This window comes from Gracilinanus agilis, chromosome 4, assembly GCF_016433145.1.
Source record: "Gracilinanus agilis isolate LMUSP501 chromosome 4, AgileGrace, whole genome shotgun sequence".
Lineage (NCBI taxonomy): Eukaryota > Metazoa > Chordata > Mammalia > Didelphimorphia > Didelphidae > Gracilinanus > Gracilinanus agilis.
Genome location: NC_058133.1, coordinates 14,356,053 through 14,382,818, shown reverse-complemented (window position 1 = coordinate 14,382,818; position 26,766 = coordinate 14,356,053). Strand labels below are relative to the sequence as shown.

General features: G+C 42.8%; 1 protein-coding gene across 1 annotated transcript in view; it reads left to right on the top strand.

The window, feature by feature from the left end:
* The window catches only part of EFCAB7 (EF-hand calcium binding domain 7), a 56,945-nt gene that overhangs the window by 22,810 nt on the left and 7,369 nt on the right, over positions 1–26,766 (top strand). The window contains exons 6-9 of the mRNA XM_044675778.1: positions 7,323–7,464; positions 10,372–10,481; positions 19,752–19,909; positions 21,332–21,465. Of these exons, the coding sequence (XP_044531713.1) occupies positions 7,323–7,464; positions 10,372–10,481; positions 19,752–19,909; positions 21,332–21,465 (544 nt within the window). The remainder of the gene's footprint in view (positions 1–7,322; positions 7,465–10,371; positions 10,482–19,751; positions 19,910–21,331; positions 21,466–26,766) is intronic.

Sequence of the window (26,766 nt, the reverse complement as noted above, 5' to 3'; positions counted from 1 at the left end):
GCCTGGCTCTCAATCCACCCAGCTGCCCCATGAGCCATCTTTTTAAAGAAAAAATAAAAACAAAATCAGCAAATTTATTCAACTCTCTTGAGAAAGTTTAACATCCCATGCAGTCTTCCACACCCATAGCTACAGATATCTCATTTTGATCCTCACAGGAACCCTAGGAGCCAGGGTACCCTCTTTTTCCAGAGGAGGGAAAAAGAAACAGGAGGGATCACATAGCTCCATTGTGGGGGAGGCTGAATTTGAACTTGAGTCTTCCTAGCTCCCCTGATCCCCGTAACCTCCCTCTTCTAAAAGTGGTCCTGCTTACAGTCCTGGGGGATTTCTCCACGTTTCTCCACTTCTCATCTGAATGACGTCTTTCACTTTTAAGAACTCGAGTCCTGAAGGCTTTGATTACCTTTAGGATAGAAATAACGGTGGACGTTTGTGTGGTGCTTTAAAGGTCACAGAGCCCTTGACCTACGTGATTTCTTTTGACCCCCACAATACTCTAGGAGTTAGGAGCGTTATTAGGTATTGTTGTCCTCAGTCCACAAATGATGAGTCTGAGATGTGAGGATGGCGAGTGGCTTTCCTGTGGGCTCACAAGGATTAGAAACCAGATTCTCAGACGACAGAGATGGTGCTATTGGGTCACTATTAAAATTAAACTCTGTCATGGGGTGTGTTTAAACCATAGGCCACCCCAAACCAAGCTGGCAAAGGAAGTTTTCCCTGGAGTCTATTGTCTGCAGAAATACCCCAGGCCCATTGAATGCTCCTCCTTTCTTGAACTCCCAAACAGAGAGGGAATTGCTTTGAAAGTCATTATACTTTTGGACTTATTCAATGTATCGATCAATTGTGCTGATTTTTTTTTTCTGTCTAAAAAATGCTATTTGTCATACGAGAGAGCTCTCCAGAAGGGGAGAGAGAAGGATACTTGGCATAACTATGCCAATGTAAGAAATAGAAAATATCAATAAAAAGAAAGTAATTATAGTCATGACCTCAGCACAAAATGGAGGACCTTGACTGGTTATTAAATCTAACTTTGCCAAGATAGATGAGACTCTCAGAAAGGTCATAGACTGTAGTTTACTCTGGCCTCGCTCTCCTCCTTTATAAAATGGGTTTGATAATGCTTTCCCTAGAGCTCAACAAGATTTTTCTTTTTAGTCCAGACCTGTGATTTTGTGTGTGTGAGGAAACTCTATCTTCCAGTGCACGTCTGCTGGTGTTCTTCAGTTTACAGACTCGTGCTCTGAAGCTGTCGCAGTCAGCTCCTTTCATTTCATGGGAACGTGGATCCTATTTAGGTGAAGTGACTTGCTCAAGGCCACACAGGCAGGCAGTAAGCATTAGAGGTGGGACTCTTCTCCAGAGTCATTCCTGCTATCTCTGTAGGCACATTTGGAGCAACACCGGATCAGAATATTGTCATTAAAATATTTTTTACAAATCTTTTATCTTCTTATTTTTTTTGTTGTCCTCTGACCATTTTCATCCACGACTTCCCCTCAGATGGCTTTGTGTAGTGGGAGACTTTGCCACATGTTCTTTAAACTGGTTTTATCTCTTAACCACTTCTTTTGCTTTATGAGATCTTTCTGCTCAAAATTGTCTGTCATCCCTCTTTGTAATATTTTACAAGCAAGTTTATGTTCTAATATGGTATTTCCTGTGGTAGCTCTCTCTGAATGACATGTGAAGATGCTTGTTAAGTAAGGTATTTTCTGGGCTCCTTGTTATGGCACTGAATTTATAGTGGTGAAATGATCACAGGCCATGTTGATGCGATTTCTTTTGCCCCTTTCCCATTTTTTATTGCCAGATACTGGTTCATTACTTCAATTATGTTGAAGTTAGTTACTTTAATTTATATTATATTGTAGTTATCTCAAACTTTTTCCTCATTCTTCTGTTTTCTTGTTTGTGGTTTTTTCCCCCCAATTAAATATGATTTTAGCTCTGCTGAATCTAAAGTGGGCCTGGAGAAAGATGGCCAAGTCAGGAATAACTTCCACATCAGGAATACGTCTTTTCCAGTCTGTTCAAATATTTTCAATTCCATTCTTTATGGTATTATTTGGCCCTTGTCATATCCACTGTCTATTGTGCTTTTCTCAAAGTGTTCATGATATAAAGGTGGAGGTTTCATTGTGATCCACAGGCCTTTGTCCACTCTCACTCCTTCTGAACCATGATTTTCCACTTATTTCAGACCATGTTCACCTTTCCCCACCAAGGCATTGGTGACTCTGGGTTCAGAGTGCATGTTGAACTCAGTGGCAGTGATTCACTGGGGCGTGGTGGTGACCCCGAGTTCTTGAGGGCTCTGCCAGCAGAACTTACATTCTTAATAGTTGATTCCATGCTGGAAAGGCTTCCAGTTTGGCCCTAGAAGCAGATCAAGTCTTTTTTTTTTTTTTCTGGTAACCCACCTCACTAACTCTGGACAAGGCACCTCCCTATCACTTGGTGAGGAGTTTGCTCGGCCTTGGCCCCGAGTTCTCTGCAGCATCTCTCTTCTTTCCTTAGTGATGGTAGCAGGGCCTGTGAAAAAATGACACCAATAAACTCTCACTGGACTATTGGTACCATAAACGTCCACTGACCACTGACCAAGATGTGGGCATGTTGTTGAAGCAGTGAAATCATATCATTCTTGACATTTTTTCTTTTGTTTTTGAATTCAGTTTTATTTGCAGCTCTGAACTCCTCTTTCCTTCTCACTTCCCCTCTCATTAAGAAAGCAAAAAAAATAAAAATAAAAAAACTGTTACAAGCATATATAATTAAGCAAAAGGAACTCCCACAATAGCTGGAAGTACGAATGTTGATCTCACTCTGCACCCTGAATCTATTCCTCTCTATATGCTTTTTCTACAAATGAAACCAGAAGAAGAAACTTGTAGCTAAGTGGAAAGATGACTTACAGGTACTCCTTGCAAGGCAAAGAAAGTAGTTGATAGAGGAAGTGCCATCCTACACTGAAAGGTAATAAGAAACATTATTTCCCGGGATATTTAGCCTTCAAATATTACATTATTATGATATGTATTTGCCAAAAGACCACCATGAACATACTAATGGACTATAGCTGAACTAATTGAGAAATTCTTTGAAGAACTTGATTAGATGCTCCAACTCAAAACTATGAGTAATACATGGAATTATAATTTAAATGTTTGATCCAGTTTCTTTTTTTTTTTTTTAAACCCTTACCTTCCGTCTTGGAATCACTATTGTGTATTGGTTCCAAGGCAGAAGAATGGTAAGGGCTAGGCAATGGAGGTTAAGTGACTTGCCCAGGGTCACACAGCTGGGAAGTATCTGAGACCAGATTTTAATCTAGGACCTCCCATCTCCAGGCCTATCTCTGAATCCACTGAGCCACCTAGCTGCCCAATATGTAGTTTCTTTTTTTCTTTTTTTTTTTTTATTTTAAATCCTTAACTTCTGTGTATTAACTTATAGGTGGAAGAGTGGTAAGGGTAGGCAATGGGGGTCAAGTGACTTGCCCAGGGTCACACAGCTGGGAAGTGTCTGAGGCCGGATTTGAACCTAGGACCTCCCGTCTCTAGGCATGGCTCTCAATCCACTGAGCTACCCAGCTGCCCCCCAATATGTAGTTTCTTAAGAAAGATTTCTGAGTATTTTTTTGTTGTGATTTTTTAGAAAGGAAAAATTTTGAATGTGGATTAAAATAGGATTTAGATTTAAGAATTAAAATAGACTTCAAGAAATCATCTTATTCTTCTTTTTGATGTGTAAGCTTTATGTACTTGCTGAGAATTGCTTAGTATCACATTATAAATGACCTGAAATTAATTCAAGAAGATTTATCTAGGAAATGTTTTTGGAATAACATTCTGGATCCAAGGGCCTTCAGCAGCTTCTTAGCCATTCCCTCTGACCCAGAAACTGTAGCCAAGTTTTCAACAGTCTCCAAAGGAGAGCTCCCTGGAAAAATACTAGCATTGCTCTCGTGATCACTTGCTTATGTCTTGAAATGGCTTTGTGGAAGGCACTTGAGGGAGAAACAGGGAGGGGAAGAAACCAGTAACTGTCTTTATCAGGAGCCTAAAGGATTTCATCCATTAGGAGTTATCTCATTTCTCCATTATCCACAAGTTTTCTTCTTTCTTAATTTGAAACTGACATTCCTTGATGTGCCCATCTTTCTCCTCTTTCTTTCTCTCTCTGCCTCCCCTTCCGAAATCTCTTCTTGCCTCTCTTCAAAGCCTTCATTCCTTAGTCCCTTTGTTGGGCCATCATGACTCCTGTGAATTCTCTTTCCCCTTTCTTTAATCTCAGGCCCATGGCTAGCCATTTCGACTCGACTCTGTCCTCTTTTTTTGAATCTAACTCCCTCGTCCTTTTCACCCCTCATACTTTAGCACATCTAAGTCCTAGTTTACTCCCACCATCTCCCTCTTCCTTATAGAAGGCTGAATGGAGCTGGAAGAGGTCTCACAACCAACTTGATAAATCATGTTATTCAACCTCAGCAAGACCTTCTGTAGCAAAGCAATCCTTTTATTCCTCCCTATTGATTCCCTATCTCAGTTCCTATAGAAACCATTCCAAACATTCTCTTCCCTCTTCAGACCTCCTATCCTACCTCCCTCCCACATCCCCCAACCCTTCACCATTCAACATCAGCTCCCTTTTCTCCCAATCTCTTCATTTTAGAACTCCTTGTCTCATCCCTAATGCTTTCTTCCTTTACCTCCAGTCTGACAATGAGATGTTCCTTCTCTTCACTAAAGCCAGCTTCCCTTCAGGTGTCCTCCATCCCAGCCTTCCCCACATTCTCTAGTAGATTGCCTTCTCAATCATCTCCCCCACTCCAGTCTTCAATCTTTCTCTCTCTCCTGGTTCCTTTTCAACTGTCTTCAAATAGTCCCAAGTCTCCTCCATCCCTAAAAAAAACCCTTCACTAGACTCCCCCATCTTCCTAGTTTTCTCCCTTCTATCTTCTCCCTTTCTTGACCAAGCCCTTTGAAAGAGCTGTTGGTCCTCACTTCCTCTCTTTTCCCCAGGCCTTTGTAGTTTGGATTACATCCTTATTACTCAACTAAAACTGTCCTCTCACCAATAGCCAATAATGGCCAAATCCGACAGACTTTTCTTATTCCTCATCCTTCTCAACTTATTTACTACATTTGACTCTGTTGGTCACCCTTTCCTCTTTGTAAGTTTTTGTGACTTTCTCCAGCCTTTCCTCCTATAACTCCTTTGTTTAGGGCTGTTTTTCTGAAATCCTGTAGGCTCCACGCAGAGATAAGACAGTCACCAGTTTTTTTCTAATCTCTGTTGTACTTTCCAATTGACATCTTCCAAATGTGGGTAGTTCCCCAGTTCTAACTGAGACCCTTTTCTCTTCTCTCTTGGTAACCTCAACAGCTCCCAAGGGTTTAATTATCATCTCTATGATGATTCCTTACACAGCTAGATCTATCCAGCCTTTTTTGAGTTCCCTTGGAGAAAATTGAAAGATAAGGACTTCCTTCTTTGCAAGATCTGATGATGAAATAATGAGACTGATTTCCTTGTATGGTATATGGGAAAAGGTCCTCATTGTTTGTGGTCACATCTTGTATAGTGAGCAGTTGTTGTGGGTGCTTGGGGAGCAATGCAAAGAGGGACCAGTTTCAAACTCAGCACTTTGGCATTTCCCTGGATCTCTTGGAAATGAGAAGGTTGGTTGCTGAGATCCTTTAGAGTTCTGGAACTATGATACCAAGAACTTAAATGAAGTTGTCCCTATGAATTATTTTTATTATTTAATTTCCAAGTATTTAAAACTGAATTTTTTCTTCCCTTTGTGAAATAATATAATCATTTAAAAATTAATAGTTTATTACTGATAACAGGACCTTCATTTGCTCATTTTTTCATTCAGTTCTTTTCAAAGTGAAATGCTACATGATTTTTTACATTTCTGTTTTTAATTTTCTAATGAAGAATTTATATCTAAGCATAAGCTAGAAAAATTTGTCCATAATAATTTGAAAGTAAATTTGACCTCAATTATCTGAGATCTTATCTTTCTTTATTCAAACCAAAGTAAATAACCATCCTGGGTTAAATATGTTTTCATGGTTATTGTGCTCTATCTGTTATCTGCCTTTCTTAGCAAATATTAAAAGATCATAAGAAACCTCGTGCTTATTATTTATTTCCATAATCTCATAGAACATTTTGCCCCAAAAGGTCTTAATAAAAGCCAGCTGCAAAGCCGTATTACTCTTCCAGTCTTTGAGACCATCTGCAAGTTGGGTAAAACTAGGCTGCCCCAACTTGGTCACAGCAATGTAGTCTGTTCAGACTTGGAAATGTGCTGAGTGAAAGGCTTTTGTCTGTTCATTTCTGCTCACTACACAATCCTACATTACTGTGGAACGCAGGCTGTTTATTTTCTGCACGTCCAAGGAGCCATCTTCAGGCCAGAGATACCTTTTTCTGAATTAACTAGGAGGGATTCATATCAGGGACGCAGGATTCTCATTACTCAGATTTGAAGTCTCCGGATCATTTTCACCATTACTATTCCTTTTTCCTGAGAGCCAATCAGTAATTAAGTCTCAGCCTCTCACAATTACTCCTTCCTCTTCTTCCTACTGTGCCCTCTCTTATCTGGTCCCTTCCAGCTGGCTCAGGCCCAGCCTCCCTCCATCCTTTTTCTTCCTTTTCTCATCCAACCTGTACCAGCTTTATCTGCCTCCCTTGGGTCTCCCCAGTGAAGTCCTTTGCTTCCCTGCTTTCTTTCCCTTTGATGTTCTGTGCTCAAAAACCTGCTGTGACTTATGGGAACCTACAATGCTAAGTCCTAAATCCCACCCTACTGATTTGACCTCAGGGTTCTAGTCCTCCTCAATCTGAAGCTTAGATACCAGGGAGACCACTCTTTTCTTTCTTTCTTTCTTTCTTTCTTTCTTTCTTTCTTTCTTTCTCTTTTTTTTTAAAAACCCTTACCCTTCCATCTTGGAGTCAATCCTGTGTATTGGCTCCAAGGCAGAAGAGTGGTAAGGGTAGGCAATGGGGGTCAAGTGACTTGCCCAGGGTCACACAGCTGGGAAGTGTCTGAGGCTAGATTTGAACCCAGGACCTCCTGTATCTAGGCCTGACTCTCAATCCACTGAGCTACCCAGCTGCCCCCTCTTTTTTTTTTTTTTTTTTTTTTTAAATCTCCCAAACATTCGTGTCTCCTCAGATTCAAAGTTAATGATGCCCCTTTTAGGATTCCCCAGATTCCTCCATCCCTCTAAATTCTACCAGTCCTCCAGGATCTGGCTCAAACGTCACTTCTTTTTTGTTGTTTTCAGGAATGGCAGTGTGCGCAGACAAAAGGCTGTTTCTTCTTAGAAGAAAATGGTGAAATTGTTAGTCATCAATACAAGATCCACCTAGCCCAGAGGTCCATGGTTTTTCTTACTATTAAACCATTGAACCTGAGTCAAGAGGAAGGCAAGTTTACAGTTTCCATCTTTTCTTTTAGAAAGTTGGTGAACAGATGCTGTCATTGCAAGTGTCTGTCTGCATATTTCATGTTGCCATTTCATGGAGAAGCCAACCCCCATAGTAATAAGATTGGGTGAGAGTGGGAAGTTTGAAAGCCTCAGTACTGACAGTATAAGTTCTTTAGCTACCTTAGCATGGAAACATCTGATGCCTTTTTGTTAGTATATGACATAAAATTAGTACTAAGGCACTAAGTTTTAGATTTCCTAGTTTCTGGCCTTAATTTTTTTCATTTTTTTAAAAAAAACCCTCACTTTCTGTTTTAGAATCACTACTGTGTATTAGTTCCAAGACAGAAAATAGTAAGGGCCAGGCAGTGGGGGTTCAGTGACTTGCCCAGGGTCACCCAGCTGGGAAGTGTCTGAGATCAGATTTGAACCCAGGACCTTCTGTCTCTAGACCTGGCTCTCCATCCATGGAGCCACCCAGCTGCCCCCTAATTTTTTTCATTTTAATAAACATGAGAAAAGGTCTTAGGTAGCCTTGAAAAGCCTCCCATTCCCTCCACTTCAGTGCCTCTGGGGAGATAAGTATTGAGCAAGATGTTTTCTCCAAAGCCCAGGCAACCCCAGAACAAGAAAATGGCCCATATTTTTGACTGCCAAGTTCTGGTGTCGGATTGATGAACATCCTTTTTCCAGTCATTTCAGCCTATAAACGGGCCTCCTCTCTTTTTGTGCCCGTACTCGAGAGAGGTCCTCTGCCCAGGGCAGATTTCATAAAGGAAGGACGCTCTTGAATGACCCACGTTACACGCCGCTGGTTCGTTTCTCCTGACGACCCTTTAACACCCTGCACGGGAACGCTTTTCTTGAAGGACTTTTCTAACTGGGAGGCTCCCTACAGGACCCTTCATGCCTCTGTAGATGTTCTAATGGTGATACTCTCCCATCCCCCTTCTCCAGGGGGAGCCCCAGGGCAGTTGGTCCTCCCTACAAGGCCCCCCAGCTCGTTTTCAGGGACCTCCCACGGCTGGCTGGGACTGCAGCCCCCTGGGGAAGCGGCACATGCAGTAAGCCAGGAGCAGCCTTCATCAGAGCAGGGGCGAAGAGCCTTGTAAAAGCCCCTCGTCCCCAGGCCCGCCTCTTGGCCTTCCACCCCCCTCACATGCACACATCCCAGCGTCCCATTGAAAGAGAAGAACCGACTCCCAGAGCCCCCCCCCCCCCGGGGTCCCTTCCCTTGTCCAGCAGCAATGCAGAGAAGGGCGTGTGCGTGTGCGTGTGCGTGTGTGCGTGTGTGTTAGAGTGATTATTTCACACACACGTTTTCAGTGGACTTTGACTTCACCCACGTAGAGAACTCTCTCCGTTACTCTAAAGCGGCAGGTTACCTCTAACCTACGGAACTTCGCGTCTTCAGCATCGCCCGGAGGCCCCAGCAGCCGCCTGACTCGCCCACAGCTGGCCCCTGGCCAGGGCAGGGCTCGGGCATCCTGACGCGTGCCCCAGCGCTCCGGTCTCCAACGCAGCCTCGTGACCAAGACCTAAAGTGGAAATTCTAGAAACGGTCACTCTCAGGCCTTTCAGAAAAATGGGCAAGGCCCGTCCTAGTCCCCTGTGGCAGCTTACAGTTACTCCCAGCTTTCCCCTCCCTTTTGGAAACTGCTAGTGTCCAGGGCTCTTGGTTTCTATGGAATGTTTTTAAATCCTGGCTTCTCAATTTGTTTAACAATAACCAGAAATAATAAATCAGAAAACTAGCATCTGTAGTCAATAATTCATTAAGCATTTGCTAAGCACCTGCTCTGTGCTAAGTCTATGGATACAAAGATGAACAAGAAAGTCAGGTCTGGCCTCAGGGCGCCTACAGATCTCCGGGGAGGGAGACAGCACCCAAAGGAGGCCAGAAAGCGGGGTGGGGAGGGCTCTGCTGTATCTCCTTCTGTGGAGATCAAAGCAAGCAGAACAACTGATGGAGAATTCTGTCTAAAAAGCCAATTGTGTGCCAGGCACCCTGGCTAAGCCCCTTGCAGGCTTTTATTATTTCATCAGATCCTCTCAGCAGCCCTGTTTTTCAGATAAGGAAACCGAGGTAAACATTGATCCTGTATTTCTTCAGGAATTTTGAGCAAGGATTAGCGATGGCAGCTAGATAGAATGGTAGCAGATAGAGGACAAGACCTGGAATCCTGAAGACCTGAGGCCCAAACGCCCCCAGACGTGGAAAAGCTATGTGACCCACCCTGACTAGCTCTGCCTGCCTCAGTTTCCTCATCTGTTAAATGGCACTCATAAAAACCCCTCCTGGGCTCCCAGGGCTGCGTGAAGGTAAAGCGAGACCCCAATTGGGAAGTCCTTTGCAGACCTCCAAGTACTATGTGTACTGTGGACACTTAGGGCTCCACTCAAGGAGTAGAAAACCACTTTGACAGCTTGTAGGTAAGGAGTGAAAAGAGATCATTGTTCTGATGCCCTCCTCGTCAAAAATGATTCAATGTGGGAAGCGAGGGGGCTCAGTGGATTAGAGCCAGACCTAGACCTCCATTCCAATGTGGCCTCAGACGCATCCTGGCTGGGTGACCCTGGGCCAGTCACGTAGCCCCCATTGTCTAGCCCTTAGTGCTCTTCTGCCTTGGAAACAACGCTTGGTATTGGTTCTAAGATTAAACAATTCAGCCCTGCTCTTGGGCTGGGGAAGGTAAGTCAGACAGAATTTCTATCCACTGGTTTATGGTCTTTGAAGAGAACTCCCTCGGCCCCCCGACACCCCGTTATGTCTGTGCCTTGGGGCAACACGTTGCCGTTTGAAACTAGGGGGTGGAAGAGGCCCTTTTGGGTGGGCGGCCACGTAAGTGAGCCTCACCAAGTCCAGCCCCCCAAGAAGGACTGAAGCTTCTCTGTTTGTTTGCAGGATTATTATCCCATTGGCTGTCAGTGGATACGGCTTTCTATCTTCTCAGGGAAAGTGAAGGTCAACCGAATCTGCAGCTTGTGTGCTTTCCAGAACTGCGGAATAGAGAAGTACCTTTTTCTTTCCATTTCTCTGATAGTTTGTAAGTACCATCTGTGGGCAGGTGGGAGCGTTCTGTCGTTTTTAGACCTTTCCTCCTTTCCGTTTTCTTCCTGGCTTCAAATACGCTGCGGAGCCGAGGGAGTGTGCTTCGGGTGGGCCACAATTCTCCTGGGGCTCATGGAGAAGCTTGTAGAAGGCCAAGGGATGGACCAATGACCAGAAGGCCAGGATGAGCGCCCTGAATGTGCCTCTCGACAAATCACGAATCATATCGTGCCTCGATTTCCCCATGTGTAAAAATGAAGGTTTGGAGTCCAAGGTTTCTGAGACCAAGCTCCAAGATTCAGATTCCATTCAGGAGACAGGAGAGTCCTCTGCCGTCCAGGGGACTGTCCCAAGGGCTCAGGCAGAGAGAGAAGGACAAAGCAGTCGCTTTCCCACAAGAAGCTTCAAGGGGGGGACAGCACAGGCGCAGAGAGAAATAAATACAGAATGAGTTTTTGGTTGGGAATAGCAGTAATGACTTGTGTCTGAGACAGCTAGATGAAGCACAGACTGCAACAATGGAAGAAAGGACAAAGAGAATCAAAAAGAAAGGGGCGAAGAAGCAAAGCCTGAGGGGCCCAAAGCCAGAAGCAGAGTGCTTCCTTTGAGCAAACTGAGGCTGCTTCAGAGACTTTCCTGCTCCTCGAGATCTTCACAGGCCATAATGGCTCATCCTCTCCCACCCTGCCTTTCCAATTCCATCCAACTTGCTAGAGTCTAAAATGCACTGTGAGCTCTTCAGTGGCAGAACCCCAGGACCCACGTCTTCAGTGTTGGTTTCGGGCAGGGTGTAGGGTCTAGCACGATACCGGGCATATGGAGGCATTTAATGAATTTTTATTGAATAAAACGTAAAGATTCCCAGTGGAACAGGCCGAATACCAGAAGGCCTTTTTCTTTCTTTCCTCCTTTCTTTTTTTTTTTCGCCTTTGCCCTTTACGTCTCATCGGGACCTAATCTAATATTGGTATATTAGATTGTGTTATAAAATTTTAATCAGTGTGAAGCTTCCTTAGTACAGCAGCAGTGCTAGAATATTCTCACGTGGACAACATTCAGGGCTCCCAGGGAAAATGATTGATGAGGGGAATGTTTTGTAAATGAAAAGCATCTAAGGCTTTGGAAAAGTTAGTTCAGCTCTTTTTCTCAATTGTCTGACTCAAAAAGAGAAAAATATTGTGTTCATTTTCTTGAGGCTTGATTTCTATTTGCAGGGTTCAAAGCGATATTGATCGGACAAAACGGGTTTTTAAAAACCTCTGTTTTACTCGTGGAATTGTTCTGATTTTTTCTAATTATATATTTACTCAGAGGCCAGATATGTGAGGCAGATACATAAATGTGGCCATTTATTTTATGAGAGCTACAAAATACATCTGCTACATACCAGAAATAATACTATTCAAGGACTTACTGCAATATCATATTTAATCTTTATATAGGCCCAACGACAGGCAAATATTTCCCTGATGTAATGTTATATAAAAGTCTTTATTGTAGGCCTCCTCGCAGACAAGTGTAGTTATAGACAGGAAAATATTAAATGACAGAAGTTAATGTTTTGGCCAAACTCTTCTTCAGAGCTGACTACCAAGTTAAGTTCCAGATAAAGCATTGTCCAAAACAATAGCTTTTTCCATTTTGTTTTGGGTAAAATGACTTTCATAGGAGATTGCTTCTCTGTAAAATGTTAGTCTATCAGAAAGCCTGTAATAAAGTTTGAATGAGATTCTGCTTGCCCTTTTATTATCCGCATTTCTGTTTGGGTGAAGGAGCTATAATTTGTCATATTTACAAAGGTGGCTTTTTTTTAGTTTTAGTTTCAGAATTACTTTCTTTAAAGAGAGTTTAGTAACTAGGAAAGTCCATTTTTCCCCCCTTGTTGCCTTCTGCAGTGACATCGAGGGTTGGGTGCAGAGGAGAGACCATGAGAAGATAGAGGCCATGAGACAGGGAGGCAGCTCACAGGCCTTTTCCTCCACTCTCAGCTGCCCATAAACCCAAGTCTGTGTAGACCTGGCCAACCTTTGTTGGTCTGAATGAGCCTGGAAATGCAGAATTCCTTGTTGAGCTACATTAGAATCCAGGGTCCATGCTAAAATGAGGCTGAGTTACTCAGAGCCTCCATGAATGAGGCTGGCCAGGGCCCAAGGCAGGGCTTGACTCAAGGGTCAAGCTTACTTTATTTTAGATCTGAGAACAGACTGTTATCTTTCCAAACTAGAAGAGATCCCAGTGCTGCCAATGGGGCTTTTCTGGGCTTTGGTAGGTGGTGTAAAGAGCAGAGGGAGAGGCCTGAAATCAGGAAGACCCAAGATCAAGTTTGGCCCCAGGCCCTGCCTTACCTGTGTGGCCCTGGACAAATGACCCAACCTTGTGCTTCTGTTACCTCCACTGTAAAATAGGGATGATAATGTCACCGACCTCCCAGGGTGGTTGATATGAGATCCTAGTTATGAAACCCTCTGTATGGGCAGAAGATAGATGGTGCTCAGCTTCGCTCCTGGGTGCTGGCCCAGGGGACATTGGGCCCCCCCAAGGATCCCTTCAGCTCCACAGAGATCCCCGGAGAGCCAAAGGCTTGGTGGAAGCAGTGCCCGTGGATCAGTTTCCCTCCCTCAGGCCAAGACATCCTTTGTCGAGGTGGTTTCCAAACTGGCTGTACAATCGAGCTGGAACCTCATGCTTACTCTGCTGTGCAGGCACAAAGGGAAGGAGACCCGGAGGAGACTATCAGACCTCTCTAGGCTCAAAAAAAGGCCATTTTCAGTGGGATCTGTCTGACCAATGAGGTCACACTAAGGGAGCAAACAGAAGACAGTTGACAAACCACACCGATTTTTGTCATTAACCGAGGAAGATGGCGTTGGTAAGGCAATCCATCCCAGTCATCCGCCGAAGGTCCTTCCTTCTGGTGGGAAGGCCCACTCAGGAGTCAACTGGCAAAATCACAAAGTTGTTTGGTAAGTAGAGAATCAGGAAAAAGAAGAGGTGGATTTTTATAAAGGATATTTTCATCAAGGTGAATGAATTGCCCTTCTTTACTTTGGGACACATTATCAAATCATAGATGCAGAGGCAGAAGGCTATCTCATCCAGGCTCCTTATTTTACAGATGGGGCAGTTGAGGCCCAGAGAAAGTAGACAACTTGCCCAAGGTGTCACATAGGCCAAGATTCGAATCCAAGCCCAAGGACTCTAGGTTGAGAAGCCTTTCTACTGTATCTTGCCCCAGGCTGTTTCTTCCCCAAAAACTATTTGTCTCAAGTCAGAGCATCCTCTCCATTGTACTGACAGGTGATTCGCTTTTCGACTCTCCATGAAGCTGACCACCCTTCACCCTCTCATTGTGGCAGGATTATCTTGGACTTGATGCTCCAGAGCTTCCATTAATTATGCTTTTATCTTCTTTACGAGGAGGAAGATACCTTTGTATCACCAGCAGCATATTTATTCATCGTCCCTTTGGATCTGTTCCTTCTGGAGAGAGTTGGCTTTTGCTCATTGTCATTCCCTCTTAGCCTCGTCTGCAGAGAGTCGCTTTCTCACCTTGCCCCTCCGTTCTTTGCTTGTGCCCTGCTATGTATCCCATGTCTGGGGCCATCAAGCCCATCCTCACATTGGAGACTTTGGGACAAGATATAAGGTGGATTCTGCCTAGACCACGAGGGTCAGGTTAAAACTCTGAAATACTCAACAGCTTGTTCTAAAACACGAACTCCGAGGACACCACTATCAAAAGGCTCAAATGCTTGTCATTAGACTGGTTCATGCAAACAGTGTCTTCTACGGTTAACCTAATTCTAGTCGTCGCACTTGTCTTATTTGAAATCTGTAACTCATTTCATTCTGCTTGGACTTCATTACATTTTTGTCATTGAAGGAAATCACATTTTCCCCTTAAGCTCAGTAGCTTCTTCTAGAATTGTCCCACTTTTTCTTTAAACATTTATCTCTATAAAATGAGTCATTGAAGGACAGGATCTCAAACATTCCTTCCAGCTCTAAATCTTATGGAAGGATACGATCGTGTACAGATGGGTGTTGAGTATAGTTGGGAGCCTTTTCCAGGGGGACCAGGTACCTCTTTGTGGGTCACCTGGTCAGCTTTTGGTCAGAGGCAACCACCACATTGCATCACCACACTGGAGTGACTCAGAGCCCTTCTCACTTGGTACAGAACAGCTCAGAGACTCAGCAGAGCATTGGAGAGGGACTTTGGGGGTTACGCCAGCATCTTCCGAACACCACAAGAAGAAGCAGAAGGCTCAAGAGAAAGGCATCTACTATTTTTCCATGAATAATGTGGATTATTTGTGAAGGAAAAATAGGGCTTTTTGTTTAAGAATCAGCACTGTATGGAAAGGACAGCTCAGTCTACTCTACTTGGTTAGCACCACAAGCATGATTAAACCTTTTAACTTCTCTGTTATATGGGAAAGGGGAACAAGCATTTATTAATCATCTACTGTGTGTCAGGCCCTGTGCTAAGCACTTTATGAGCATTCTCTCATTTGATCTGACCACAACTCTGAGAGGGAGGTGCTGTTCCTGCGATAGATATAATGGGTGCCCAAAATGAATAGAAGACTCCTTCCAGAGATGCCATCCTTGAAGTTCCATGTTTAAAGGAAGGAAATATGGAGGCCTTCACAGAGGAGTGGTCCTCCTACCTCACCATGTCATGGTGATGACCCTGGGGTTTTGAAAGCTGTCCCAGCAATGCCTAGCTCTGGCAGAGAGTCTCTGCCAAGTGGAGAGCTGAGCCAAGATGGCGGAGAAGGTAAATGGACCCATTTGATCTCTACCAAATTACCCTCCCAAAAACCAAATTCTGGAGTAGCATAACCCACAAAAAGAAGAGGTGAAGTAATTTTTCAGCCCAAACCAACTCAGAAGGCTGGCAGGAGAGACCTAGTCCACCAGGGTGGAAGTGGAATGTAAGTAGCATGCCAGGGCAGGCCCCACCCAGCAACAGGCCTTGGGTGCAGCTGAAGCAGCAGCAAAGGCTTCTGGAGCTCTTAGCTACAGTCAGTGGGGGTTGGGGGGTGATTACAGGGGTCCCTCAGCTGACTCTGGGTACAAGACTTCTTTTTTCTCCATCACTTTCTTGTTTATTTTGAATATTTTCCCATAGTTACATGTTTCATGTTCTTTCCCTCTCCCCCAAACCCCACTAAATCCCCTTAGCTGCTACACAATTCCACTTGGTTTTACATAAGACTTCTTGATACGTTGCCCATATACAGAATCAGGTCACAGTCCAGGGATGTGATCTCAGGGTGAGGAGAGGCACCAGAACACACCAAGGCTTATAGCTACAGGGGAATATTTGGTCATAGTTCCAAGAGGGAAAAGAATGCTCTTATTCACAGACCAGAGGACAGGCTGGGAGAATATTAAACAGATCTCTCCTTATATCACACCACCTTGGAAGACCCAAAAGCAGATCTCAGAGCCAGCTCTGAAGGCAGCTGCACAAAGAACCTGAAGCTTGGAGCAATGTACCTTCCACCACAGGTACACAGCCCAAGTTTGACATTCTTTTAAAATTAAAAGAAAAGAAAAAGGCTGGAAAATCAGCTAACAACCACAAAAAAAGAAACTCGGCATAGAAAGTTATTTTGGTGACAGAAAGGACCAAAACGCAAACTCAGAAGTAGACAAGTAAATCATTACTGCTACATCCAAAACCTCAAAGAAAAATATGAATTGCTCTTAAGCCCAAAAAGAATTAATGGAGGATTTTAGAAGAGATTTTAAAATCAAATAAGAGAGGTAGAAGAAAAATTGGGGAGAGAGTGATACAGAAAAATCATGAAAAAAGAGTCAACAGCTTAGTAAAGGGCCCTTCCCCCAAATTCTGAAGAAATTAATATCTTAACAAGCAGAGTAAAAGAGGCACAAAAAATCTAATGAAGAGAAGGACTCTTTAAAAAGCAGACTTGGCCAAATGGAAAAAAAAAATATATATATATATATATATAAATGCACTGACAAGAGAAACTTCTGGAAAGGCAGAATTGACCCTATGGAAAAAGAGATACAAAAAAATCACTGTTAAAAAGAACTTTTTGCAAACTAAAATTGACCAAAAACTCACTCAAGAAAAGTCATGCCTTAAAAATTAGAGCTGGGCAAGTGGAAGCTAACTCCATAAGACATCAAGAAACAATCAAAGTCAAAAGATTGAAAAAAAAAAAAAGAAGAAAATGTAACAAATCATTAGAAAAACAACTAGTTTAGAAAATAAATCCAGGAGAGATAACCTAAGAATTATTGGACTACCTGAAAGCCATGATCAAAAAAGAGCTTAGACATTATCTTCCAAGAAATTATTAAGTACAGGGAATGCTATCCACCTCCAGAGAAAGAACTGTTGGAATTTTTTTTCGCATCAGTATATTTCTGGTTTTATTTTTGGGTTTCAGTTATGTATGAGTTTGCTTTTACAATACCCAATATGAAAGTATGTTTTGCATGACAATAAAAAATTTTAAAAAATTATGAAGGAAAAATGCCCTAATATTCTAGAACCAGAAGGTGAAATAGAAATCGAAAGAAACCACCATCACCTCCTGAAAGAGATCTCAAAAAGATAAATGCCAGGATTATTTTAGCCAAATTTCTAAATTCCCAGATCAAGGAGAAAATATTGCAATTAGCCAAAAATAAAACAATTCCACTCTCATGGAGCCATAGTCAGGGTAACACAAGATTTAGCAGCTTCTACATTAAAGGATTAGAAGGTCTGAAATTTGATGTTCCAGAGGGCAAAGGAACTAGAAACAAGAATCACTTTTTCAGCAAAACTGAGCATAATCCTTCAAGGGGGAAAATAGGTATTCAATGAAATAGAGGACTTTCAAACATTCCTGATGAAAAGACCAGAGCTGAATGGAAATTTCGACTCTCAAATACAAGACTCAAGAGTAGCTTCAAAAGGTAAACAAGAAAGAGGAATAAAAAACATTCAATAAGGTTCACCCCAAAACAGGGAGATGATTTTTGTAACTCCAAAGAACTTTGTAATTATTAGGGCAGTTAAAAGGAGTATGTATACAGAGAGCCAGGGTGTGACTTGAACATGATGGGCTAGTAATAAAAAATAAATAAAATCAAGGCATGAGAAAGAGGGATGCATTGGGAGGGGAAAATAGAATGGAGTAAATGATCTTGGGGCATGAAAGAGCTTTTACAGTGTAGGGGGAGAAGATATGGGAGGTGGGGGAAAGAGCATGTGAATTTTACTTTCATCAGAACTGGCTAAATGATGGAAGAACATACACAGTCAGTAGGTTGTAGAAAGCTTTCTTACCTTCCAAGAAAGTAGAAGAGGAAGGGAAAAGGAGAAGGGGAGTAAGGCTCATAGAAAAGAGGGAAAATTGGGAGAGGGGAGGTCAGAAACTAAACAGGGGAAAATAGGATGGAGAGTAATATACAGTAATCATAATGGTGCATATTTTTTATAAATCTCTTTTTTAAAGGCCTTATTTCTCAAAAAACATAGAGAAATGATTTGAATATATAAGAATATAAATAAATCGTTCCCTAGTTGATAAATGGTCAAAGGACATGAACAGTCAAAGCTCAGACAAAATAATTAAAACTTTTTAGAGTCATGAAAAAAATATTAACTAGAGAAATGGAAATTGAAACAACTTGGAGGAACCACTCCACACCTATCAGATTAGCTATTATGACAGAAAAGGGAAATGACAAATCTTGGAAGGGATATTATTATATTGAGAGGTGAATGCACTGTTGGGGGAGCTGCAAACTGAATCATTTAGGAAAGCATTTTGGACTTATGGCCAAAAGACTATAAAACTACACATGCCCTTTGACCTGACAATACCATTACTAAGTCTGTATCCCAAAGAGATTAAAAAAAAAGAACTTATATGTACAAAAATATATAAAGCACCTCTTTTTGCGGGGGCAATGAATTGGAGAATGAAGGGATATCTATCAATTGGGAAAATACTGTTGTCTTATAAGAAATGACAAGCAGGTGGAGTTCCGAAAAACCTGCAAAGATGAATATGAACTGAAGTGGATAAAATAAGCAGAACCAGGAGAACATTGAACACAGTGACAGGAATACTGTACAATGAACAACTGGAAATAACTTAGCTATTCTCAGCAATACAATGATCCAAAACTCTCCTAATGAATTCATGATAAAAAATGCCATCTGCTTCCAGAGAAAAAGAACGGGTAGAGCCCGAGTCCAAACCAAATCAAAGTTTTTTCACTTTTTAAATTTTTTTCTATTTGAGTTTCCTTCCACAAAAGGATTAATATGGGAAGATGTTTTACATGATTGCACATATAAAATCTATGAGATTACTTATTATTTCAACAGCGGTGGGAGAGAAGGAGGGAAGAAAAGAATTCTAGCTTTGTTCTTTGAAAAATGTTGGAAACTGTTTTTACATATAAGTGGGGAAAAATAAAATTTACAAAAGAAAAGAAAAGAAAGAAAGCCACCACAGAGTCTGGGCCAGTTAAGAACTATGTATCTGTTGTCTGAGGATCAGCCTCAGAAGATCCAGAGAGGAGGCCCTTTGCCAGAGGATTAAATCCAACGTAATGCAGGTAGAAGACTTGATGAATCCCAAAACATCCAATCCCTGTTAGCTGTTATTATTTTTGGCCACTAGACACCGATTGTTATTTGGGCCATAGCAATTCCTGATAACCTTCTTCCGTCATCAGGAGCTTGTAATCCGCATCATTGTAGTGATGAAATCGGGAACTTTTGACTTGGTTTTGAGTTCTGGCTTTACCAGAAGAGATCATTGTGTGATCTTGGGCAAGTCACTTCTCCGGCCTGGGCCTCAGTTATCTTGCCTATAAAATGGAGGGGGCTGGGTCTGGTGAGTCAAGGTTGGTTCCAGGTCTGTTTTCTTATGAAGCAATAAGTGACTAGGCCTATGGATATTGGTTTTAAACAAACCTCAAGGGGGCAGCTGGGTAGCTCAGTGGATTGAGAGTCAGGCCTAGAGACAGGAGGTCCTGGGTTCAAATCTGGCCTCAGACACTTCCCAGCTGTGTGACCCTGGGCAAGTCACTTGACCCCCATTGCCCACCCTTACCTCTCTTCTGTCTAGGAGCCAATACAACAGAAGTTAAGGGTTTTTAAAAAACAAAAACAAAAACTAAACAAACCTCAAGTTAATATTTGTCAAGGCTGTTCAAAGAGTTCCCTTTTATTCTTTTGAGAATAGATATATGGATGGAGCGGTGAACTAGGACCAGGAGTTTATTGTTTAATTCCTTTCACAACTGGCTGTCGACTGAAGAAGGACAAAAAACACATTACCGAAGAAGCCAAGCTTGTGGCTAGAGGTGAAAAGGGAGAATTATTTCTTACAAAGAAATTTAGGTAAGCCTTGTTTCTGCCAGGGCTGTAGCTCCCAGCACTGGGGACACCTCGGTTTGCCCCTTTGGCCAATGCTACTTGCCTGCCCTTGTGTTCCGGGGCCCTGCTTCTGCTCCAGGCTTCCCTTCAACAGTCTCACTGTGTGTGTGCGTGCGCCCTGGGACTGCCCGCTAACTCCCCTGAGGTCCGGTGCCCTCCTTTCTGCCCCCAGTGGCAGTGCCTTTTCTGTGGCTCCTCCTGTGGTTCCTTCTGTGAGGTGTGGGTCAGCCTGAGTCACCCCCTTTCCCTTCTGGTGGGTTCCAGCTCTTAAGACCCCAGAGGATTCCCCAACTTGCTGCCCCAGAGCATCACTAGCAGACATGGCTGGCCCATAGAGGGGCCTCTGCTCTGAGGAGAAGCTTGGGGTCCTTCAAAGGATGGGGCAGCCTTTTCCAAAGGCCGTCCAGGCCATCTTCTTCCTCCCCTTCCTGAACACACAACCATCTCTAGATAATATGCCCATTTTTTAGGTGATACACTTTATTAGTGCCCTTTCTTTAAACCCCTGGTTATTGCTTCCCAGCTAGACAAGTGACAAGTAAGGACGACCAGGCAAACAGAGACCGTGTTTGAAAATGTGCGTCCTTTGGCCGGCTCGTGCCCAGCTTCTCTCACGGGAGGGGAGCCGGGCTTTGCCGTCAGGCTTCAGAAGTCCTCGCTGGTCGCTGCACTGACTGGCGTTCTGAAGGCGCCCAGGGTTGCCACAGCCTTTACACCGCTGTCATCCTTGACTTGGCTTTCCTTATTGCACTTTGCAGAAGTTCTGTGAAGTCTGATGTTCTTAGTGAGCATGTCTGGGCTCTGATAACCTTGAGCGAATCACTTCTAGCTCTGGATTCGCCAAGACCAGGCCTGCCAGAGAGCCAGAGAGTGCTCCATGCATTCAGCTCTGGGAGGACCCAGGATTCCAGGCCAACTGGAGATCCCTTTCCTCTCCTGATGAGCCCAGAGCACTGCGGCTTTGGGGTTTGGGAATGTGTCTCCACTTCAGTGCATGCGTCTCTCATGACATTCCAAAGCTACTTCTAAAAATACTGGGGTTTTGGTGGTTTTTTTTTTTCCCTTTTTAGGACCTCTTCTGGCATCGATAAATGAGTCTAGTGTAATTCTAACAAGGCTAACTTTAATACTCTTTAATGCTACAGATTTGTATTCTCCTTGGTCACTTTAGTGAGCTCTGAGACCCTTCTGGTTCTACGGGCTTATGAGTCTAGGTTTGGGTAAATAGATAAATGCTTAACTAAAGAAAACAGGTTGGGTGCTTGGGTGTAAAGCAAGAGATTCTGCTACTTACTGTATGTTTTCCTTTACAAATAATTTTTTCAGTTGACTTTTTAGATATGTCCTCACAATGTTCTCTTTCTTCTTTTTGTGTATTTGTTTCAGAGCTGCTTTATCTGACATATTTGAGATCATTGATTTAGATGGAAACGGGCTTCTTAGCCTTGAAGAATATAACTTTTTTGAAATGAGGACCAGTGGTGAGAAATGTGATGAGGAAGCATGGGCTATCTGCAAAGGTAAATATGCTTTTGGCTTCTTAAAATAGAATGTCAGTAACAAATCCAACCAGCCAGGCATTTTCCTCTTTGTTCCAAAGTGACAGGTCAAGTGTTAAATTAGATTAAAAGAACATTTTTCAGAGGGGCAATTGGATAGCTCAATGGATTAAGAGCCAGGCCTAGAGATGGGAGATCCTGGGTTCAAATCTGGCCTCAGACCCTTCCCAACTGTGTGACCTTGGGTAAGTCACTTGACCTCCATTGCCTAGCTTTTACCACTCTTCTGTCTTAGAACAAATACACAGTATTGATTCCAAGATGGAAGGTGAGTGTTTTTTAAAAAAAACAAAAATAAAAGAACACTTTCATTCTTTATCCAGTCATGGACTCTGAATGTCTTAAAAAACCATGATTTGTCCTTTTTTAAAGCCTCTTTAGACTGAATGGCTCTTCGGCTACAAAGAGAGGTGAAAAAGGTGTTTGGGGCAGTTCTAGTTTATGCTTAAACTAATCAGTGAGCCTTTATTTTATCTGTTTATACCCAGGCATTGTTCTGTTTGTGTCACGATTAAAAATGATAAAGGCTGATATTATGAGGAAAAATATTTTAATTAGGCCCATGTTGATAGAATAAAATCGACCACTCGCCTGTAAAAAATTCAAATTGTCGCTTCAGCCATTTTGTTCCATACCTTCCCTATTCCTCTTCGTCCCCAGTGAGGGCACTCAGGTAGCAAAGAGGAAGTGACATGCCACTTCCCAATATTTAAAGACATGCTTTACCTTGAAAACGTCATCTAAAACAGGAAACCCGTTGGACCATGGGAAATGTAGTTTCAAAGTCCCCCACATGTCCACAGGAAGTTTGTCAAATACTACATATCTTGAGGCTTAATACTTCTAAATAGAACCCCAGTAATTTTAAATAACACATTACCCCCCTGAGATCCGGTGGAAAAGACTGGTCTTTTTCAGTGGATCTTAAACCATAGTCAACTTCTAAATTTCTGAAAATTGGGGATAAAAGAAAAGACAATAAAAACTAGCCACATTGACAAAAAGCCAATTTGGAGCAGTCTCCTACTGGCATAAGAGTGTACATTCAAAACATGCATTCAACTCATTCAACTCCCCATAGTTCAAATCAACTGCACCCCAAAGTTCAAATTTGGATCTTCATAATCCAGTGAAGGCTCTTCAGGCATCTTCATGGTGTCTTCACCAAATAGGTTCGTTGTCTTGATTCTGGGGAGATGGCAAAATCCTTATCCTGAAATTACTCTCAAAAGAATTTAAACTTTACAGTTGCTGGGATATAAGACAAAAGGGAAACAGACTCTGACTTCCCCTAGTTTACATTCTATCAGATGAGAGTACACAGAGCTATAGACATATATATATATATATATATATATGTATGTATGTATGTATATGTATGTGTGTATATATATATATAGATCTATATATCTACATGTATATACATACAGATAGATATACAGATATATAAAGATGTGTGAAGACTAAATACAAAATAAATATAAGACAGTTTAATATGACAACTAAGAAGATTAAAACAAAAAGCATTGTGCAACAGGAAGTGCTTGTACTGAATCTTTTTTTTTTTAATTTAAATATTTTCTTTTTTTAGAAAAAATTTCCATGGTTACATGATTCTTGTTTTTACTTTCCCCTTCACCCCCCTCCCCATATCCAATGCACATTTCCACTGGTTTTAACATGTGTGATCAACCAAGACTCATTTCCATATTATTGATAGTTACATTGGTGTGGTCGTTTCAAGTCTACATCCCCAATCATGTCCGCCTCAACCCATGTGTTCAAGCAGTTGTTTTTCTTCTGTGTTTCCACTCATGTAGTTCTTCCTCTGAATGTGGGTAGCATCTTTTCCCTAAGTCCCTCAGAATTGTTCTGGGTCATTGCATTGCTGCCAGTACAGAAGTCCATTACATTCGATTTTAACACAGTGTATCAGTCTCTGTGTACAATGTTCTCCTGGTTCTGCTCCTTTCACTCTGCATCACTTCCTGGAGGTCTTTCCAGTTCACATGGAATTCCTCCAGTTTATTATTCCTTTGAGCACAATAGTATTCCATCACCAGCAGATACCACAATTTCTTTAGCCAATCTCCAATTGAAGGGCATTCCCTCATTTTCCAGTTTTTTTGCCACCACAAAAACCACAGCTATAAATATTTTTGTACAAGTCTGTTTATCTATGATCTCTTTGGGGTATAAACCCAGCAATGGTATGGCTGGATCAAAGGGCAGCCAGTCTTTTAGAGCTCTTTGGGCATAGTTCCAAATTGCCGTCCAGAATGGTTGGATCAGTTCACAACTCTGCTTATACTGAATCATGTTAGAAGTTAAGAATACTGGGGTAGTTGGGTGGCTCAGTGAATAGAGCACCAGGCCTGGAAATGTGAGGTTCTGAGTTCAAATATGACATCATACTCCTCCTAGCTGTGTGACCCTGGGCAAGTCACTTAATTCTCATTGCACAGCACTTGCCACTCTTTAGCCTTGGAACAAATACATAGTATTGATTTTAAGATGGAAGGGAAGGGTTTAAAAAAAGAGAGAGAGAGAGATTAAGAATACTACAAGGTAATAATGATGAAGGTGGAATGCATCCCAGGTACAGCCAGGTTCCGAGACACAAGCTAGAAGGAGCCACAAGAGAGGTCAGAAAGTACGGCGATTGAGAAAAGTCCCCCCCCCCAAGTTAGACAGTTCAGAGATCATTAAAATGACTTTGGAGAGAGCAATTGTGTGACAAGAGTGTAGAGCTGAGGGTTGAAGGAAAGGAGAACAGAGAAGGGCAATGTAAGAGGAGACATCTTCTTTGAAGCTGACCAAGAAAGGGAGGAGACATATTGGAGGGTCTAGTCCAAAATTTCTAAGGATTGGAAGAGACTTGAGAGTCTTGGCAATTAGAAAGGGACTAAAGAGGGGGGGACCTGCTGGAGAAACTGTTGCTGATGGGACCAGGGTTATATGCCAAGAGGTTGACCTTGGCAAAGAGAAGAGCCACTTGCTTCTCGGAGACTGGAGTTAAGGAAGAGAACCGAGCTGACTAGGGGGTTTGAGATGAAGGGAAAGAAGGAGCACATAACAAACCAGCTTTCTCAATAAAGAACAAGGCGAGGACCTTACCTGAGAGGGTGGGGGAGGCCTATGGAGGGAAGAAGTTCGAGGTGGCTTCTGTGAGGAATGAGATCAGGAATCAGTTAGAGAAGAGTTAAAAGATTGCCTTGCTGTAGGGAGGGCCCAGCTGAGGTTGTAACTAGTCATCAGTGTGAGTATTTCCAGCTCCAGGACATCAGCATGAGAGTTGGAACAGAGGAGACGATTGTGGAGGCAATTCAGGATTGGACTTTGGAAAGGAATGAGTGGAGGTCAAAGAGACGGGAATGTAAAATGGAAGATGGCGTTAAGTTGAAATGGCTAATTAGAGTGTCGGGACTGGGAAGATAGACAAGTCGAGCACAGCTGTGAGAAAGTACAGAGAGACAGAAGGAGTAAGAGTGTAGCTGAGAACAAAGACTAAGTGGGAAGAGGCGTAAGAAGAGGCAGGAGGGTAGAAACTTAACACCAGATGGAGGGATGTCAGAGTTTTTGACCAGTAAGTGGTGGAACCCTTGTGGCTAATGGTGTCACCCAACGTGTGACACTCTTTTTGTGGGATTGAGATGGAATGGAGGTAACACAACAGGTCACAGAATTTGGAGAGATTAAAGAACTCGAAGATGAAGATGTGGGAAGAACCAGCACCCTAATTAGAAAGATAATGAGAATACTATTCTGACCTGCCCTCCAGAACCACCAGGGTGAGGAATGTGAGGCGGGATGCAGCCAAGTTGGGAGAGTCTGGCCAGGGATGCATCTAATCGAGGCCAGGTGGATGGAAGGAACATGAGAGGAACCGGCCAGATTGGATTTAGGTTTCTCTAAATAACCAATGGGGCGGAAGTAGCGAGGTAGTGGGCAAAGATTGCTCTAGGTTTCTCCTGTTAGAAATGAAAGTTTCTTAGCATCATGACAATCATGGCAACTTCTGATTAAGTTGATATAGAATTTTTTTTTTTAAACCCTCACCTCCGTCTTGGAGTCAATACTGTGTATTGGCTCCAAGGCAGAAGAGTGGTAAGGGTGGGCAATGGGGCCAAGTGACTTGCCCAGGGTCACACAGCTGGGAAGTGTCTGATGCCAGATTTGAACCTAGGACCTCCCGTCTCTAGCCCTGACTCTCAATCCACTGAGCTACCCAGCTACCCCCTAAGTTGATATAGAATTAATTGGCAGGTATGATGACCAAGTTAGTTGCAAAAGTAATTCTGGCTTCATTGTGAGAGATCATCTAGAAAGGCTAGAAGAAAGGGACAGAGGGGAAAAGGAGCAAGGATGACATTTAAGCAACCACTATGTGCCAGGCTCTGTGCTAAGCACTTTACAAATATTACTTCCTTTGATGTCACAACAAACTGTGATATGGCTGCAGTCATTATTCCCATTTTACAGCTGAAGAAACTGAAGTGGGCAGAGGCTAAGTGACTCATCCAGGGTCACACAGTTAAGAAAGTGTGTGAGGCTAGATCTTTCAGACTCCAGGCTCAGCACTCTGTTCACTGTAGTGCTTCCTGGTGCCCGAAATGAGGTGGATGGTTGGTGACTGCTCCTGATGGATGCTGACATAGCTCTTTGGCATGGAAACAGCAGTGGGGAGATCTGCTACCTTCCCAGGGTAGATAAGTACCTTCTCGTGTCTGGTGATTCAAATGGGGACACCCAGAAGGAATATAGAATTACCGTCTCAGAAGAAACTGAGGTCCTTAAGGCCTGGCAGTTGCTGGTATTTTCTTCACCGCTGCCAACTGAAGACAATAATTTAAGCAGAAACAAACAAACAAAAATTTTCAAGATAAATTTGGGAAATGAGCAGGATTAAGCTGTCTGAGAATCGCATTTTGATTTCCAGACCATAGTTTGATAGCTCTTAGCCAGCGATGGCTGGCTACCTAACAAGCATAGGCAAGGGTATATTTGCCAGGGATTCCTCTGAATCTGATTGAAGAACTTTGAACTGACAGGAAAGGGAAAGAAATAACCTGCGATATGCCAAGTTAGATGCCACAGAAAGTAACCCTGAGGTAGAAGGAAGAGCAGTGCGGAAATCTCTTCATTGTGCAGATAGACCCAGCTTTTGATACCCAACACCTTGGCCCCTCTCTCACTGAAGGGGGGCACAATAGTAACCCCCTGGCATCCCCCCTCCTCCCCCAGCCACCTGCAGAGTCTTCC